At 40.8% G+C, this 17,922-nt stretch overlaps 1 protein-coding gene across 2 annotated transcripts in view; it reads left to right on the top strand.

Annotated features, from left to right (window-relative positions):
* Nucleotides 1-16,546, top strand: part of CD84 (CD84 molecule) — a 37,464-nt gene extending 20,918 nt beyond the window's left edge. Inside the window, exons 2-6 of one of the 2 annotated variants that reach the window (XM_059902773.1) lie at nt 10,857-11,108; nt 11,501-11,620; nt 13,680-13,777; nt 14,707-14,769; nt 16,481-16,546. In XM_059902773.1, the coding sequence (XP_059758756.1) occupies nt 10,857-11,108; nt 11,501-11,620; nt 13,680-13,777; nt 14,707-14,769; nt 16,481-16,546 (599 nt within the window). Of the gene's footprint in view, nt 1-10,856; nt 11,150-11,500; nt 11,621-13,679; nt 13,778-14,706; nt 14,770-16,480 lie in introns of those variants that run through there. The other variant, XM_059902763.1, reaches the window with a different exon arrangement.
* The last annotated feature ends 1,376 nt before the right edge of the window (nt 16,547-17,922 follow it).

Raw genomic sequence — 17,922 nt, 5'->3', positions numbered from 1 at the left:
TAAATCCATTTTTCTTTCTTTAAATGGTTTATTGTGATAAAATATACATAACATTTAACATGTTATTCATTTTTAAGTGTAACATTCAGTGGCATTAAGTACGTTTACATTATTGTGCAATCATCACCACTCTTCAACTCCAGAAATTTTTTTCCTCTTTTAGATAGATTCTATTTTTTAGAGCAGTTCAAGGTTCATACAAAAGTTTAGTAAAAAGTACGGGAGTTCCCATATGCACCCTGCCACCTATGACATACATAGCCTCCTACGTTATCTACATCCCCCACCAGAGTGATACATTTATTACAATTAATAATGTACATTGATACATCATTAGCAACCAAAGTCCACAGTTTACATTAGGTTTCACTCTTGGTGTTATACATTCTATGGGTAATGACAAATATATAATGACATTTATCCACCATGACAGTATCATTCAGAATAGTTTCACTGCCCTAAAATCCCTCTGTGTTCTGCTTATTCATCCCTCCCCCCAAGCCCTGGCAACCACTGATCTTACTGTCTCCATGGTTTTGTCTTTTTCAGAATGTCATGTAGTTGGAATCACACAGTATGTAACCCTTTCAGGTTGGCTTCTTCCACTTAGTAATATGCATTTAAGTTATCTTTGTATCTTTTCATGGCTTGATAGCTCTCTCCAGAACTTTTAAGAGTCATTTTTAGTGTTAAAAGGATTGCCAAATTATTTTGCATTCCCACCAAAAATGTACGAATGATCAGTATCTCCACATCCTCACAGCATTTAGTGTTGTCACTGTATTTTATTTTGGTCATTCTGATGAGTGAGTAGTATAGTTCATTTTGGTTTTTAATTTTAATTTCTCCAGTAGCTAATGCAAAATGCTTTTAAAAGGTAAAATATTAGTACTGTTATTATCACTAAAATTGCCGCAATTCACTAGGAGATGTGTGTGGTGTGTTACGCAATGTTACTCAAAGCGTGGTCTGTGTGCTGGCAGCGGCAGCATCACCTGGGAACTTATTGGAAATGCAAATTCTCAGGCCACAATCCTTACCATTGGTGGTGAAGCCCAGGAATCTGTGTTTTAACATTCTCTCTGGACTATTCCTGTGTGTGCTGAAGTTTGAGAAGTGCTAATCTAGAACTGCCCTGTCCAATATGGTAGTCAGTAGCTACATGTAGCTATTAAGTATATGAAATGTGGTGAGTACAAATTGAAATGTGCTCTAAGTGTAAAATACACACTAGATTTCAAAGTCTTAGCATCAATAAAGAAACCCATAAAATATCTCATTAATCAATTTATATTGGTTCCAGGTTAAGATAACATTTTGGATCTATTGAGTTAAATAAAATACATTACTACATCACCTGTTTATTTTCACTATTTTTATTATTATTATTTTAATTTTTAAAATTTATTTATTTATTTATTTTTGGCTGTGTTGGGTCTTCGTTTCTGTGCGAGGGCTTTCTCTAGTTGTGGCAAGCGGGGGCCACTCTTCATCGCGGTGTGCGGGTCTCTCACTATCGCGGCCTCTCTTGTTGCAGAGCACAGGCTCCAGACGTGCAGGCTCAGTAGTTGTGGCTCACGGGCCCAGTTGCTCCGTGGCATGTGGGATCTTCCCAGACCAGGGCTCGAACCCGTGTCCCCTGCATTGGCAGGCAGATTCTCAACCACTGCGCCACCAGAGAAGCCCCTATTTTCACTATTTTTAATGTGGCTATTAGAACAATTTAAATTACATAAATGATTAACATTTTATTTCAGCACTAATTTCTAGCATAGAGAAATTTGAGCCATGTCTCAAGGAATTTACTGTCCATCTGCCCCACAGCAGGAAAACACAGAAATGCGACTAATAGATACAATTCAGGTATATAGTTAATCCACTAAAGTTCAAGCTCCATAAAGGCAGAGACTGGTATATGATACACTTCATGTCCCCAGCTCCTACCTTGTCGGGCACATAGTGGTTGCTGCAGAAGTATTTGTTGAATGAAAAAATGAATTAATCATAATAGTCCCAGGTCCTAATACAGTGCCTGGCAACTGTAAGTGCTCAATTAGTATAGCATAATTCAATCGGGTTGCATCTGGATAGGACGCATACTGTAAAGAACATTAATGTTAGAATTAGAACCCTTGCCAACTGTGTGACCTTGGGCAAGTTGTTTACCTTGTCTGGGCCTAAATTTCCTTATCTATAGAATGTAGATTGTAATAGATGGGATTAATTGAGATAGTGTTAGTTGAGCTCCTAGTACAGTGCAAGCCTTAAAGTAGATGCTCAATAACCAGCTATTGTTATTAATTTTTTAACCCTTGTCCCCTTTTTAGATTCTAGTTAGGAAGAACTTCCTAGATGAAGAAGGCTCTGAACTGGGCATGAGCGACAGAGTCAAAGAACCGTACCCAAGTGTGGACACTTCAGAAAATATCTGACTCATTCAAGAACTAAGGCTGAGAAAATAAAGAGGGCATTCAATTTTATGATGTTTGTTTTCATCCCTTTATATGTTTAGTTTTACCCACTCAGTCTTTAGGGGGTGTTATACCATCTGCAATTAGGGCAGACTACTGTAAAATCTTAGAGAAAGCCCATACAACAAAATCTGCACTTTTTGGGTAGTTAGCTGAGAAGATAAAGAGAAAGAAACTGACATTTAATGAACACTATCTATTTGTATGGCATTCTACCACCTAATTTTTAAAAATACATAAAGATTATACATATTTAGGCAATATATGCACAAACAGAGCAATAGATAATACAGTGAAATGCAACTCTTCCTTTTCAGAGGCAGTCACTATTGCCAGTTTATTTTGCTTCTTCAGTAGAAAATTAGAGTACATATAAGCATAGATAGATTGATGTTGGATAGATAGATAGATGATAGATAGATAGATAGATAGATAGATAGATAGATAGATAGATAGATGATAGATGGATAGTAGAGTGGTCTTTATATATAATAGCTCATCTTATCCTCACAACCACCCTAGCTAGAGAAAATTGTTGTCCCCGTGTTATAATTGAGGAAACCAAAGCTCAGTGCAGCTGGATACCTTCTCCACCATTCCATAGTTAGAGAACAGTGGAGCCTGGATTCTGAACCTGGTCTCCAATGGCTTCTCCACACTTTGACTTGGGAGGATGAAGGCCTGTCAGCCACAACCCTGACCTTCTCTGCCCATCAGCTTTGTGTAGGTAACATCTGTGTTCCTGCAGAGAAAAATGAGATGGAATCCTATTCTTCACCACTATCCCCCACCTTGACACCCACAAAAAAAAAGTCTTTCTAAAAATAAGTGAACAACAAGCAGAGACTTAAACACTGTTGTAAATCAAGTTTCTACAGAAACACACACACACCATTTGGTTCCTTTTTCACTATACATATCTGTATCTATCACTGTTATAGCTAATCAAGGTCTTTACTCCAAACTTGTTTAGAAGTTCTTTGGCAAGTTATCACTAATTCTGATCTGGAATGGTTCCCTCTAAGAGACTCTTAGGACCAGAGTATCTGGTTAGGTTGGAATCAAAGACTTTACAGCTCTTAGTTCCCATGTTCTACTCCTTCACAGGTACAGACAAATGGTTCCTATATTTACAGTGCTGAATATATTGCCTTTACAGACTCCACATTAATTAGAAAGTTATGTGCCAGTTCCTTCCTCTATTTCCTCCCTCACATGGCAATGGTGGGAGGAGCAAACCACATTGCAGCAGTTTTCACAAGAATGAACTAAACTTATCAGCTCTGCAAGTGGTCCTTTTCTTATCTCCTGGTAAAAGGTTTTTCCTTTCCTTCTGCCAGCTCCAGATCTAGCTATTGCCTCAACTTATATATAACTGGTTTTTTGGTAACCCTTTACTACCTACAACTTTTATCATTTACTTTTTCATTGCTTTAGTAAAAACATTTTTTAAAATGAACTTTTTCTTTTTTCTTTTTGAACATCTTTATTGGAGTATAATTGCTTCACAATGGTGTGTTAGTTTCTGCTTTATAACAAAGTGAATCAGCTATACATATACATACATCCCCATATCTCCTCCCTCTTGTGGCTCTCTCCCACCTTCCCTAACCCACCCCTCTAGGTGGTCACAGAGCACCGAGCTGATCTCCCTGTGCTATGTGGCTGCTTCCCACTAGCTATCTATTTTACATTTGGTAGTGTATATATGTCCATGCCACTCTCTCACTTCATCCCAAGCTTACCCTTCCCCCTCCCTGTATCCTCAAGTCCATTCTCTACGTCTGAGCCTTTATTCCTTAAGAACCATTTATTTATTATTTATTTTTAAAATTCCATATATATGTGTTGGCATACGGTATTTGTTTTTCTCTTTCTGGCTTACTTCACTCTGTATGACAGACTCTAACTCCAACCACCTCACTACAGATAACTCAATTTCGTTTCTTTTTATGGCTGAGTAATAGTCCATTGTATATATGTGCCACATCTTCTTTATCCATTCATCTGTCAGTGGACACTTAGGTTGCTTCCATGTCCTGGCTATTGCAAATAGAGCTGCAATGAACATTGCGGTACCTGACTCTTCTGGAATTTTGGTTTTCTCAGGGAATATGCTCAGTAGTGGGATTGCTGGGTTGTATGGTAGTCCTATTTTTAGTTTTTTGAGGAACCTCCATACTGTTCTCCATAGTGGCTGTATGAATTTACATTCCCACCAACAGTGCAAGAGTGTTCCCTTTTCTCCACACCCTCTCCAGCATTTACTGTTTGTAGATTTTTTTGATGATGTCCATTCTGACTGGAGTGAGGTGATACCTCATTGTAGTTTTGATTTGCATTCCTCTAATGATTAGTGATGTTGAGCATTCTTTCATGTGTTTGTTGGTGATCTGTATATCTTCTTTGGAGAAATGTCTATTTAGGTCTTCTACCCATTTTTGGATTGGATTGTTTGTTATTTTGATATTGAGTTGCATGAGCTGCTTATAAATTTTGGAGGTTAATCCTTTGTCAGTTGCTTCATTTGCAAATATTTTCTCCCATTCTGAGCGTTCTCTTTTCGTCTTAATAGTTTCCTTTGCTGTTCAAAATCTTTTAAGTTTCATTAGGTCCCAATAGTTTATTTTTGTTTTTATTTCCATTTCTCTAGGATGTGGGTCAGAAGTACCTTGCTGTGATTTATGTCATAGAGTGTTCTGCCTATGTTTTCCTCTAAAGTTTTATAATGTCTCTCCTTACATTTAGATCTTTAATCTATTTTGAGTTTATTTTTGTGTATGGTGTTAGGGAGTGTTCTAATTTCATTCTTTTACATGTAGCTGCCCAGTTTTCCCAGCACCACTTATTGAAGAGGCTGTCTTTTCTCTATTGTATATTCTTGCCTCCTTTGTCAAAGATAAGGTGACCATATGTGTGTGGGTTTATCTCTGGGCTTGCTATCCTGTTCCACTCATCTATATTTCTGTTTCTGTGTGAGTACCATACTGTCTTAATTACTGTAGCTTTGTAGTATAGTCTGAAGTCTGGGAGCCTGATTCCTCCAGGTCCGTTTTTCTTTTCTGAAGATTGCTTTGGCTATTCGGGTCTTTTGTGTTTCAGTACAAATTGTGAAATTTTTTTTTCTAGTTCTGTGAAAAATGCCATAGGTAATTTGATAGGGATTGCATTGAATCTGTAGATTGCTTTGAGTAGTATAGTCATTTTCACAATGTTGATTCTTCTAATCCAAGAACATGGTATATCTCTCCATCTGTTTGTATCATCTTTAATTTCTTTCATCAGTGTCTTATAGTTTTCTGCATACACGTCTTTTGTCTCCTTAGGTAGGTTTATTCCTAGGTATTTTATTCTTATTTTTGCAATGGTAAATGTGAGCGTTTCCTTAATTTCTCTTTCAGATTTTTCATCATTAGTGTATAGGAATGCAAGAGATTTCTGTGCTTTAATTTTGTATCCTGCCACTTTACCAAATTCATTGATTAGCTCTAGTAGTTTTCTGGTGGCATCTTTAGGATTCTCTATGTATAGTATCATGTCATCTGCAGTGACAGCTTTACTCTTCTTTTCCAATTTAGATTTCTTTTATTTCTTTTTCTTCTCTGATTGCTGTGGCTAAAACTTCCAAAACTATGTTAAATAATAGTGGTGAGAGTGGACAACCTTGTCTTGTTCCCACTCTTAGAGGAAACGGTTTCAGTTTTCCACCATTGAGAACTATGTTGGCTGTGGATTTGTCATATATGGTCTTTATTATGTTGAGGTAAGTTACCTCCATGCCTACTTTCTGGAGGGTTTTTATCATAAATGGGTGTTGAATTTTGTCAGAAGCTTTTTCTACATCTATTGAAATGATCATATGGTTTTTCTCCTTCTATTTGTTAATATGGTTTATCACATTGATTGATTTGCATATACTGAAGAATTCTTGCATTCCTGGGATAAACCCCACTTGATCATGGTGTATGATCCTTTTAAAGTGCTGTTGGATTCTGTTTGCTAGTATTTTGTTGAGGATTTTTGCGTCTGTGTTCATCAGTGATATTGGCCTGTAGTTTTCTTTCTTTGTGACATCATTGTCTGGTTTTGGTATCAGGGTGATGATGGCCTTGTAAAAGGAGTTCAGCAGTGTTCCTTCTTCTGCTATATTTTGGAAGAGTTTGAGAAGGATAGGTGTTAGCTCTTCTCTAAATGTTTGATAGAAGTGGCCTGTGAAGCCATCTGGTCCTGGGCTTTTGTTTGTTGCAAGATTTTTAATTACAGTCTTAATTTCAGTGCTTGTGATTCATTTGTTTATATTTTCTACTTCTTCTTGGATCAGTCTCGGAAGGTTGTGCTTTTCTAAGAATTTGTCCCTTTCTTCCAGGTTGTCCATTTTATTGGCATATAGTTGCTTGTAGTAATCTCTAATGATCCTTAGTATTTCTGCAGTGTCAGTTATTACTTCTTTTTCATTTCTAATTCTATTGATTTGAGTCTTCCCCCTTTTTTTCTTGATGAGTCTGGCTAATGGTTTATCAATTTTGTTTATCTTCTCAAAGGACCAGCTTTTAGTTTTATTGATCTTTGCTATTGTTTCCCTCATTTCTTTTTCATTTATTTCTGATCTGATCTTTATGATTTCTTTCCTTCTGCTAACTTTGGAGTTTTTTTTGTTCTTCTTTCTCTAATTGCTGTAGGTGTAAGGTTAGGTTGTTTATTTGAGATGTTTCTTGTTTCTTGAGGTAGGATTGTATTGCTATAAACTTCCCTCTTAAAACTGCTTTTGCTGCATCCCATATGTTTTGGGTTATCGTGTTTTCATTGTCATTTGTTTCTAAGTATTTTTTGATTTCCTCTTTGATTTCTTCAGTGATCTCTTGGTTATTAAGTAGTGTATTGTTTAGCCTCCATGTGTTTGTATTTTTTACAGATTGTTTCTTGTAATTGATATCTAGTCTCATAGTGTTGTGGTCGGAAAAGACACTTGATATGATTTCAATTTTCTTAAATTTACCAAGGCTTGATTTGTGACCCAAGATATGGTCTATCCTGGAGGATGTTCCCTGAGCACTTGAGAAGAAAGTGTACTCTGCTGTTTTGGGATGGCATGTCCTATAAATATCAATTAAGTCCATCTTGTTTAATGTATCATTTAAAACTTGTGTTTCCTTTTTTATTTTCATTTTGGATGATCGGTCCATTGGTGAAAGTGGGGTGTTAAAGTCCCCTCCTATGACTGTGTTACTGTCGATTTCCCCTTTTATGGCTGTTAGCAGTTGCCTTATATATTGAGGTGTACCTATGTTGGGTGCATAAATATTTACAATTGTTATATCTTCTTCTTGGATTGATCCCTTGATCATTATGTAGTGTCCTTCTTTGTCTCTTGTAATAGTCTTTGTTTTAAAGTCTATTTTGTCTGATATGAGAATTGCTACTCCAGCTTTCTTTTGATATCCATTTGCATGGAATATCTTTCCATCCCCTCACTTTCAATGTGTATGTGTCCCTATGTCTGAAGTGGGTCTCTTGTAGACAGCATATATAAGGGTCTTGTTTTTGTATCCATTCAGCCAGTCTATGTCTTTTGATTGGAGCATTGAATCCATTTACATTTAAGGTAATTATCCATATGTATGTTCTTGTTACCAGTTTCTTAATTGTTTTGGGTTTGTTATGGTAGGTCTTTTCCTTCTCTTGTGTTTCCTGCCTAATGAAGTTCCTTTAGCATTTGTTGTAAAGCTGGTTCAGTGGTGCTGAATTCTCTTAGCTTTTGCCTGTCTGTATAGCTTTAAATTTCTCTGTTGAATCTGAATGAGATCCTTGCTGGGTAGAGTAATCTTGGTTGTAGGTCTTTCCCTTTCATTACTTTAAATATGTCCTGCCACTCCCTTCTGGCTCCCAGAGTTTCTGCTGAAAGATCAGCTGTTAACCTTGTGGAGATTCCCTTGTATGTTATTTGTTGTTTTTCCCTTGTTGCTTGCAATATTTTTTTCTTTGTATTTAATTTTTCATAGTTTAATTAATATGTGTCGTGGCATGTTTCTCCTTGGATTTAACCTGTATGGGACTCTCTGTGCTTCCTGGACTTGATTGACTATTTCCTTTCCTGTATTAGGGAACTTTTCAACTATAAGCTCTTCAAATATTTTCTCAGTCCCTTTCTTTTTCTATTCTTCTTCTGGGACCCCTATAATTCGCATGTTGGTGCATTTAATGTTGTCCCAGAGGTCTCTGAGACTGTCCTCAAGTCTTTTCTTTCTTTTTTCTTTATTCTGCTCTACAGTAGTTATTTCCACTATTTTACCTTCCAGGTCACTTATCCATTCTTCTGCCTCAGTTATTCTGCTATTGATTCCTTCTAGAGAATTTTAAATTTCATTTATTGTGTTGTTCAACATTGTTTGTTTGCCTCAGTTATTCTGCCTCAGTTATTCTTCTGCCTTAGTTATTCTGCTATTGATTCCTTCCAGAGAATTTTAAATTTCATTTATTGTGTTGTTCAACATTGTTTGTTTGCTCTTTAGTTCTTCTAGGTCCTTGTTAAACGTTTCTTGTATTTTCTCCATTCTTTTTCCAAGATTTTGGATCATCTTTACTATCATAATTCTGAATTCTTTTTCAGGTAGACTTCCTATTTCCTCTTCATTTGTTTGGTCTGGTGGGTTTTTACCTTGCTCTTTCATCTGCTGTGTGTTTCTCTGTCTTCTCATTTTGCTTCACTTACTGTGTTTGGGGTCTCCTTTTCATAGGCTGCAGGTTCGTAGTTCCCATTGTTTATAGTGTCTGTTCCCAGTGGCTAAGGTTGGTTCAGTGGGTTGTGTAGGCTTCCTGGTGGAGGGGACTAGTGCCTGTGTTCTGGTTGATGAGGCTGGATCTTGTCTTTCTGGTGAGCACAACCGCACCTGGAGGTGTGTTTTTGGGTGCCTGTGACCTTATTATGATTTTAGGCAGTCTCTCTTCTAATGGGTGGGGTTGTGTTCCTGTCTTGGTAGTTGTTTGGCATAGGGTGTCCAGCACTGTAGCTTGCTCGTTGTTGAGTGGAGCTGGGTCTTAGCATTGAGATGGAGATCTCTGGGAGAGCCTTCGCCATTTGATACTATGTGGAGCCGGGAAGTCTCTGGTGGACCAATGTCCTGAACTCAGCTCTCCCACCTCAGAGGCACAGACCTGACACCCAGCCGGAGCACCAAGACACTGTCAGCCACACGGCTCAGAAAAAAAGGGAGATAAAAAAGGAAGAATGAAATAAAATAAAATAAAATAAAGTTATTAAAATAAAAAATAATTATTAACAATAGAAAAAACTTAAAAAGTAATAAAAAAAGAAAAAAAAAGAAAGAAAGAAGAGAGCAACCAAACCAAAAAACAAATCCACCAATGATAACAAGCACTAAAATCTATACTAAAAAAAAAAAAGAAAGAAAGAAACCAGACAGACAGAACCCTAGGACAAAGCTCTACAGACAAAATCACACCAAGAAGCATACACATACACACTCACAAAAAGAGGAAAAGGAAAAAAATACATATATCTTTTGGGAAGTCTGAGGTCTTCTGCCAACGTTCAGTAGGTAGGTGTTCTGTAGGAGGTTTTCCACATGTAGATGTATTTCTGATGTATTTGTGGGGAGGAAGGTGACCTCCACATCTTAGTCCTCCTCCATCTTGAAGGTCTCCCCACTTTCAGTGGTTTTTGTTGAGCATTTATATCCTTAGCCAACATATGGTTGCAACTGATGAAGGAGTCAACATGAGGAGTGGATAAATGCAACCAACATATATATTGGTTGATATTTTCATTTAAGTTCAGTAATAAGAAAAAAGTGATTCAACAAAGACATATATATTGGAACTTCACTTGTTCATCAATGATGTGAGCAACTTCTTTGCTGAACTGGATAGTGGTTTTCAAATACTGGAAGAACATTTCCAATTTTTTGTGTGCTATTCACAATATAATGGCTACAGACAGGATGCATTGTTACTTTAAGCTGCTTCAGTACCCTCTCCTCCACTGTTTTCTTAAGTCTAGTGTGACAATCAAGAAAGCAATAAATCAAGCCCTAGTTTGCAGCTTATGCCAATTTCTTTGGTGTAAATACTCCCACTTTGGCTGATTTTAAGATCTGCAGAGTTGGGAAGACTTTGTATTGATACATCATTACAAGGGATAGATACAATAGATGTAAATAACCTCTAGAGCATAGATTATAGTAAATTGTCCAAAAAAATTAGAAAGTAATGTTTTGAATATTATTAGCTTTGTTTTTAATATAATTTATTTCATTGTAAGTTTTTAACGTCCATCATGAAAATTTCTGAAAATTTAACAGTTGGCTCCCACAAGCTGGTATAGACCAGCTCCAGCTTACCACTGGCTCATGTGTTTTCTCCTCATAGGTCGGCTTGGGAAGCCAAAAATTACTCAGAGTTTAATGACATCTGTGAATAGCACCTGCAATGTCACACTGACATGCTCTGTGGAGAAAGAAGAAAAGAATGTGACATACAGTTGGAGTCCACTGGGGGAAGAAGGCAATGTCCTTCGAATCTTCCAGACCCCTGACAACCAAGAGCTGACTTACACGTGTACAGCATGGAACCCTGTCAGCAACAATTCTGACTCCATCTCTGCCCAGCAGCTCTGTGCAGGTAACCATCTCTGTCCATCTCTCCTGGAGTCTCAGAAATGACTCTAGCCTGCTGCAAGGCCTGAATCGGCCCTAGTTCTCCAGGGGAAGGTGCCTTCCTTATGCCAGGGCTGGACCCAGGGGAATTCTCTTTCCAAGAAGCCCTGGAAAAGAATCCAAAGCCTTCTGGGTGATGCCGGGCATTTCAGGGTGTTCTGAGGCAGCCCCCGCTCAGCTCCCCAATTCAGTTTCTGATCTTGACCTTTAATAGCAGAAAGTACAGTTTCCCTCAGCGCTTTGGCACTCCCTTGGAGGACACTCAGTATGGATAGTGCCCCTGAATGTGGACAAGCTTGCCCAGCCTCTATGGCCTATTTCCTGAGAGTCAAGTCTCACCGCATCTTCTATTTCCAGACATCGCAATGGGCCTTCATACTCGCCACACTGGGCTTCTGAGTGGGCTGGCTGTGCTCTCTCTGCTTGTAATCATTCTACCTTCAGTGATTTTGTTCCTTTTGCACAAAAGAGGACAAGGTAGGATTTTCTCAGAAGTTAAAATGTGGAAATGCACCTTCCTTCTTCCTTCTTCCTGGGACTGAAGTCATTTATCCAAGATGGGGTGGAAATGTCCTTTGTTCCAGGGAATTAGCCTTCCTAAAATCCCCAGCTCCCCACTTTACCATCTCCCAGAAAGATGGTCCCAAGGACTATATAACATTACCCTGAATGGTCTTCAAAATATGTTACTGGGGTCACCAAGATGGGGTGGGCCCAGAACTTGGGTTCGAGTTTAGCACTGCCATTAACAAGCTGTGCTTCATAGGATACATGTCTTTACCTCTCTGACTCAGTGTTCTCACATGTGAAATGAGGTTTGGACTAGGTATCCAAGGTCACTTCCAATTCCATCAAAACTGTGACCTTTGAAATGTCATTGAGGGACATGTACTAATTTTATATTCCATGGTTGTCACTAGATCCCTTTGGGTCCCTCTGGATCATTCTGTAATTGTAACCATTCTCAATTCAGAAAACCTGATCTTGGGCCCTAGGGGATCATTGTACCCTCCTATTGCTCCTAACTCCGTGTCCACCCAAAATCTTGCTTTCCCACCGATCATAATAACAAGCCTGTATGTAGCGAGGCTCTACATCTGATTCCATGTTCCTGACTCTCCTTTGTGTCTGATTCCTCAGGTTCCTACTTGAAGACCTTCAATAAGAACCCTGGTAAGTTCTCAGCCACGAGTTTCCCTGGATGATGGAAGAGATGCATTCATGGCAGAGTGGTTAAGCCTAAGCTTGTACTTTGCAGGCAGTCTGGGGTGAAGGTGCCAGCTTGACCATTTATCAACTACCAGTTATTTTATCACTGTCTCAGTTTTCTCAGTTGTAAAATATGCATAAAAATAGGATGTGCTGCAGATACTTATTAAACAGATTTAATGAATTACACATATAAAATACTTGGCCAGTGCCTGGTACCTCGTAAGTACTCAGTTAGTGTTAGATACTGTACTTACAATCGACCAACCTGGGCTTGGTACAGAAGGAGGCATTCTGGGGGAAAAGAGTTTGTGACACGAACTGTAACTCAAATGGCCTCATGATGGGGAGAAATCACACAACCTGCTCAGGCCATAGGTGATGTTCAGGGCTCCTCAAAGAGGCATCTGCCTCCAATCCCTCACAGCCTCATGGGAAGGAATAAGGGCTATTTTTTCATCTGCAAATGAGATAAGAGAGAGCACTGGGTCCGGCTCACTCACCAGGTCTGAGGCAGGAGCTGGGACAGGACTAAACTCTGAAACACTGGATCCCTGTAATATCGCTCAGCTCAGACTTGTTGTCTGCGGTTATGTTGGTGCCCTGGAATATGAAGGCCCCGAATTCTGGCTATCTCTTTTCAACTTGACCCTCAAATGTTCCATGTTAGGAGCAAAGAAAAGCAGTACACTGGGAGGAATGCCCATGAATTCTTAAAAGTAGGGACTTATCTCTCTTGTCTGCTGCTCCATGACCTCATACGTAGCTTGGCATGTGGAGAGAGCTTAACAAATCTTTGACTCTGTGAATCAGTCAAGTAACAAATATTTGTGGAGCATCTACTACAGGTCTAACATTGAGGTGGTAAAAGAAAGGTATGCACCAGAAGAGGCCAACACAGTGTATAACTAGAGAGAATCATTCTAGTCGAAAAATTAAGACCCTCAAGTGAAAAGAAAACTAGCCATGCAAGACAGTGGATGCTAAGTGCCAGAGACACAAAGTAAGACCCTGGGTGGAAAAGCTACTTTCATTGCCCACACAGGGATTGGGGAGAATCTCTTTATCTTAATGTGGACTTTGGAACAGAAAAGAATTCCCACTGAGCTCTGGGCGAAACCTGAGCCAGGTGTCTCCCATACCACATGCCATCCCTAGAAAAGGGAAAGACAGTCAAGGGTCCAAGCATCCATCTCAAGAGGATGGGAGTCATTTAACCTATTGGGGTTTTATTTCTTCATCTGAAAAAGAGAACATTAAAATAGATCACCTCGAAAAATTCATCCACATTTCACATACTGTGGTTCTATGTTTGTTTGTGACACAGATGCTGCCTCAAAAAAAACAATATACACATACATCACAGTTCCAAGAGACACCCAGACTGCAGAGCCCAGGATCTATGATGAAATCCCCCAGTCCAAGGTGAGGTGATGCTACTCATGGGTCTCCAACACACCACCCACCCCCCCAAGACAGGGAGTCATGGGCAGCAGCCACAGCCAAGAGCCAGGCAGGGTCCAACCAGGAAATACCAGGTCAGGGAAACGATGCCATGAGTCTTTCTATGAGGACAAGAATGTGACCAAGTGTCACCCCATGACAGCCTCCTGGGGTTGAAGCCTCATGCTTCCACATGAGGGCCTGGCTCCAGGTTAGATGAGAGTCATGACTAAGAGCAAAGCACCTTCTATAGGGGACCCACAACAGGGGAGTTCCTGATGTGAGGTGAGAGCTGTTATGTGGCCACTGACAGGTGAACAAGTTGCTAAGGGGGTTTCAAGGGCACAGAACTGAGAGAGGTCCCCTTGAACTTGACTTCTTGGTCTGGCTGCAGCAACAGCTTGCTTTCCTCAGGCTGATTCACTCTGTCCCACAGCCTCCCCTCTCGCCTGCCTTTTACCTGCCTGTCCCTCCCTCACCTCCACCCTGAACCAGGCTTCTACATGGTATTGCCTTTCTCTGTGCCCCCACCAGCCTGCTCTCCTAAAGTCTCCAAGGAGTGAAAGGGAAACTGAGTTCTGCCTGGTCAATCCAGCCTTGTGCTTGGACTGATAGGTCAGCTGGGTCCATAGAGCCCATGGAAAGCTAAAATTCTGACTAAGCAAGACTCAGTCTGACCCCTCCTCTTGGCTCCTGAAGATTTTGCCCAATGGCTGCCAACTGTCCCATGCTCACCCCCTCCTGAACCTGATCTTCTCCAAAGCCGGATGGAACCAGAGCTGAAGCTGGAGAGGAGGCCACCTAGTGAAAGTGCAACCAGGGAGGGCTGATGGGCAGAAGCAGAAGTAAGAAGGGGGACTCATAAGATTTTGCCTGGGCTCCCTCACTGAGGGAAGATGGGTGTTTTACAGGTGCTCCCCACCAAGGAGGAGCCAGTGAACATGATTTATTCCATAGTGCAGTACTCTGATAAGGTAAAGACTTTCTGATTTTTATCCCTGTTGTCCTGTCTATTCCAACCTTTCTGTTGTATCTTGTCCATCCAACCAGGAGTCAGCTGGTTCCCTTGGGACTCTATGCTTCTCAGGATTAATTTCTGAGGCCCTTGGTCTCATTCCACACATGCACACAGCCCTACTCCCCAGGTCCATGACCATCCACAAGCTGGCTTCCATGATGCTGATCCCACACTTTATATGCAGAGGCCCCTAGGCCTCTGAACTACAGTGTGGAAACTCCAACCTCTGTAACATCCAAGGCCATTGCTAGCTCACAGTGTGGAAATTAGAAAGCAAGTGTCCCCCACTTTCCCCCTACCCTGGACAGACACAGGCCCACACCAAGTGCACAGTAGAACACAGGTGCAAGTAGAACACAGGCTGAACCCCAGTTCCCATTTGCTCCCTTAGCAGACCCTCACAGTGTGCAACATGCCCAACCATTTGTAGAGCTCTAGTGACACTCACATTCCCTGTGCCTCAATGTCCTTCTCTCAATTATGCAAAGAGAGAAGGTAAGTCCTGATCTTTGACAGGTCTTTCAGTTTGGGGAATCTGGTGAGGGGTTGATACTGTCTGAGGATCCTCATTTCTGCTACAGTAAGGACAGCTCTGGGGTATCTGGGTGAATCAAATATTTTGGAAGTGTTTCTGTTTAATAGCTGAGCTAATAGGTAGGAAGCTTATCGTGAAAGATAAATTTGAACCCGAAAGTCTCGGGGGAAAGGGATAATAATGATAACAAATGAAGAGTGGGAAGAAATATCAGGATACCAAAATGGAATGCAAGTGAATCCATGAATAAGAATTAAGAGCTGATTCTATGAGGCATCTATGAGTTGGCCAAGTAGGAAGGTCGTAAGGGAACTCAATGCACAGGTTAGTTTGAATGTAAAGATCAGCCAAGTGTCCTGGAGAACAAGATAAAAGGACCTTGACTTCCTCAGTGATCAGGAGATGAAAGGAGGGAGAAGGAAAAGAAGGAGGTGAGTGAGGAAAGAGGAGGAGGAGGGAAAAGGAAGGAGAAGCAGGAAGTGGGAAGCAAGGTGTCCGCACGTTTGAACCAGGATTGGAAGGAGAGAGGGAGGAAACAGAGAAGAAAATACAACTGGAAAAGACTAGATTTGAGGGATTAATCAGGGACTCTTGGATTGAGACATCTCAAAGTAAACCCTCTAGACAAGTTGGATGACAATTATTAATTTGGTTAATATGTAATTTAAAACCTAGGACTCTGCGAGCCAATGGGAGGGTTGTCTGCAGTATTCTAAGTAACTAAAGCATATGACACCAGTGGAGGTGACTCACCAGTACATATAGACCAAGGTGCAGTTACTGGGGTACAGAAGGAATGAAGGCTGAACTAGGAACATGGAATGTGGGTAACTTGAGCCTGGATATCGCCTCAAGCCTATAATCAAAATCAATGCAAATATTCACATTCTCTACTGCTGCTTTTTTCTAAGCTAAGAAGTTGATTACCCAAGGGCTTCCAAATTGGGTGGCTGGAACAGAGGTGAGGGACTCAGCAAAGGGCAAGGCCCTGCTTCCCCAGTTTACCCCAGAACCAGGGAACTCTAAGGCATCTGTCTGTGCCATTTGCATGACTCTTGAGGGCTCCTTGTGGGACTGGAATTCCCTACCAGCACCTTTCAGTCAACATGTCCTCCTTCTCCCTTTTGTGCAGATGGGGAAAACCAACACTCAGGACAGCAAACCTCCTGGGACTTCAAGCTATGAAATCGTGATCTAGGCTCCCAGATGGAATTCTCCCCATGGAAACTGAGCTACAACCATACCTACTGGCAGATGCTCCAGACCTAGACTTGCTCTTCCCAGATCTTACCTGGAGATTGCAAATCACCAGATCCCAACACGTAAGCAAAGAAGCAAACACTCTGTTGCTGGGCATAGCTCTTGCCTAGATAAGCAAATGGATGCATGCCCTTCCTGACATCGCTCCCTTCCTGATGGATGACAAGGCAGGTCCTTTGGTACAGTGCTTCCCACCCTTCTTCACATCGCAGCACATGGAGAAAATATTTTTATGGTCTAAAGGGATAAACAGTCAAGATTGCTCATGGCTGGAGGCTGTGTATGACCAGAGGTGATGACTCTTCCCAGCAACCCCATATGTGAAGGATCCACATTTTGCACACCTGTAATCTGCCATGACACACCACTTAGGAGCCTCTGCTCACACTCAATATATGGGAGGAGCCCTGGTGCATGGCTTCCCCAAGTCCACACAGCACCTTGGGCAGATTAGCCCCTCACCTGAGTACATGGCTTGGCATGTAGAGTGGGGACTGCATGTCAGCCTCTGTTTGTCCCTTTGCCTGGGAAACTTTGTTCAGGGTACACCTGGCTGGACCAGCCCAACCCTATATGACTGTGTGGCATGGGAAGCCATCAGAGTTGTGGCTCTCAGCTGTGCAGACACAGTCTCCCAATAGAGTGTTGGAAAATGCTCTTTCTGTAGGAACTAGACTGCTGGGGTATTTTTCTTCAGACTCCACTTCAGAAACCTCATAATATATTTTTTTCTGGCCACATTTTCCTTCTATATCACTCTGTGATTGTTAATTTTATGTGTCAACTTGATTGGACCATGGGGTGCCCAGATATCTGGTTAAACATTATTCAAGCTGTGAGTGTGAGGGATGAGATAAACATTTGAATTGGTAGACTGAGTAAAGCAGATTAATCTTCCCCTCCTGTGTGGGTGGGCATCACCAAATCCATTGAAAACCTGAATAGAACAAAAAGGCAGAGTAAGGGAAAATCCATTCTCTCTCTCTGCCTGTCTTTGAAATGGGACATCAGTCTTCTCCTGCCTTAGGACTTGCACATGGACTGGAACGTCCACGATCAGCTGTCCTGGTTCTCAGGCCTTCGGACTCAGACCAGAACTAAACCATCACCTCTCCAGTTTGCTGATTACAGATCTTGAAATTTTTCAATCTCCATAACCACATGAGTCAATTCCTTTATAGCTATTTCCTGTTGGTTCTGTTTCTCTGCAGAACCAGGCTAATACACACTCCAAACAGCCTCATCAAGAAGAAGAAGCCATATCCAGTAACCCCATTCTCTAAAAGGAATTGCTCAGCTATGCTTCTGGCACTT

This window comes from Balaenoptera ricei, chromosome 1 (genome assembly GCF_028023285.1).
Source record: "Balaenoptera ricei isolate mBalRic1 chromosome 1, mBalRic1.hap2, whole genome shotgun sequence".
NCBI lineage: Eukaryota > Metazoa > Chordata > Mammalia > Artiodactyla > Balaenopteridae > Balaenoptera > Balaenoptera ricei.
This window is presented reverse-complemented; position numbering and strand designations above follow the sequence as displayed.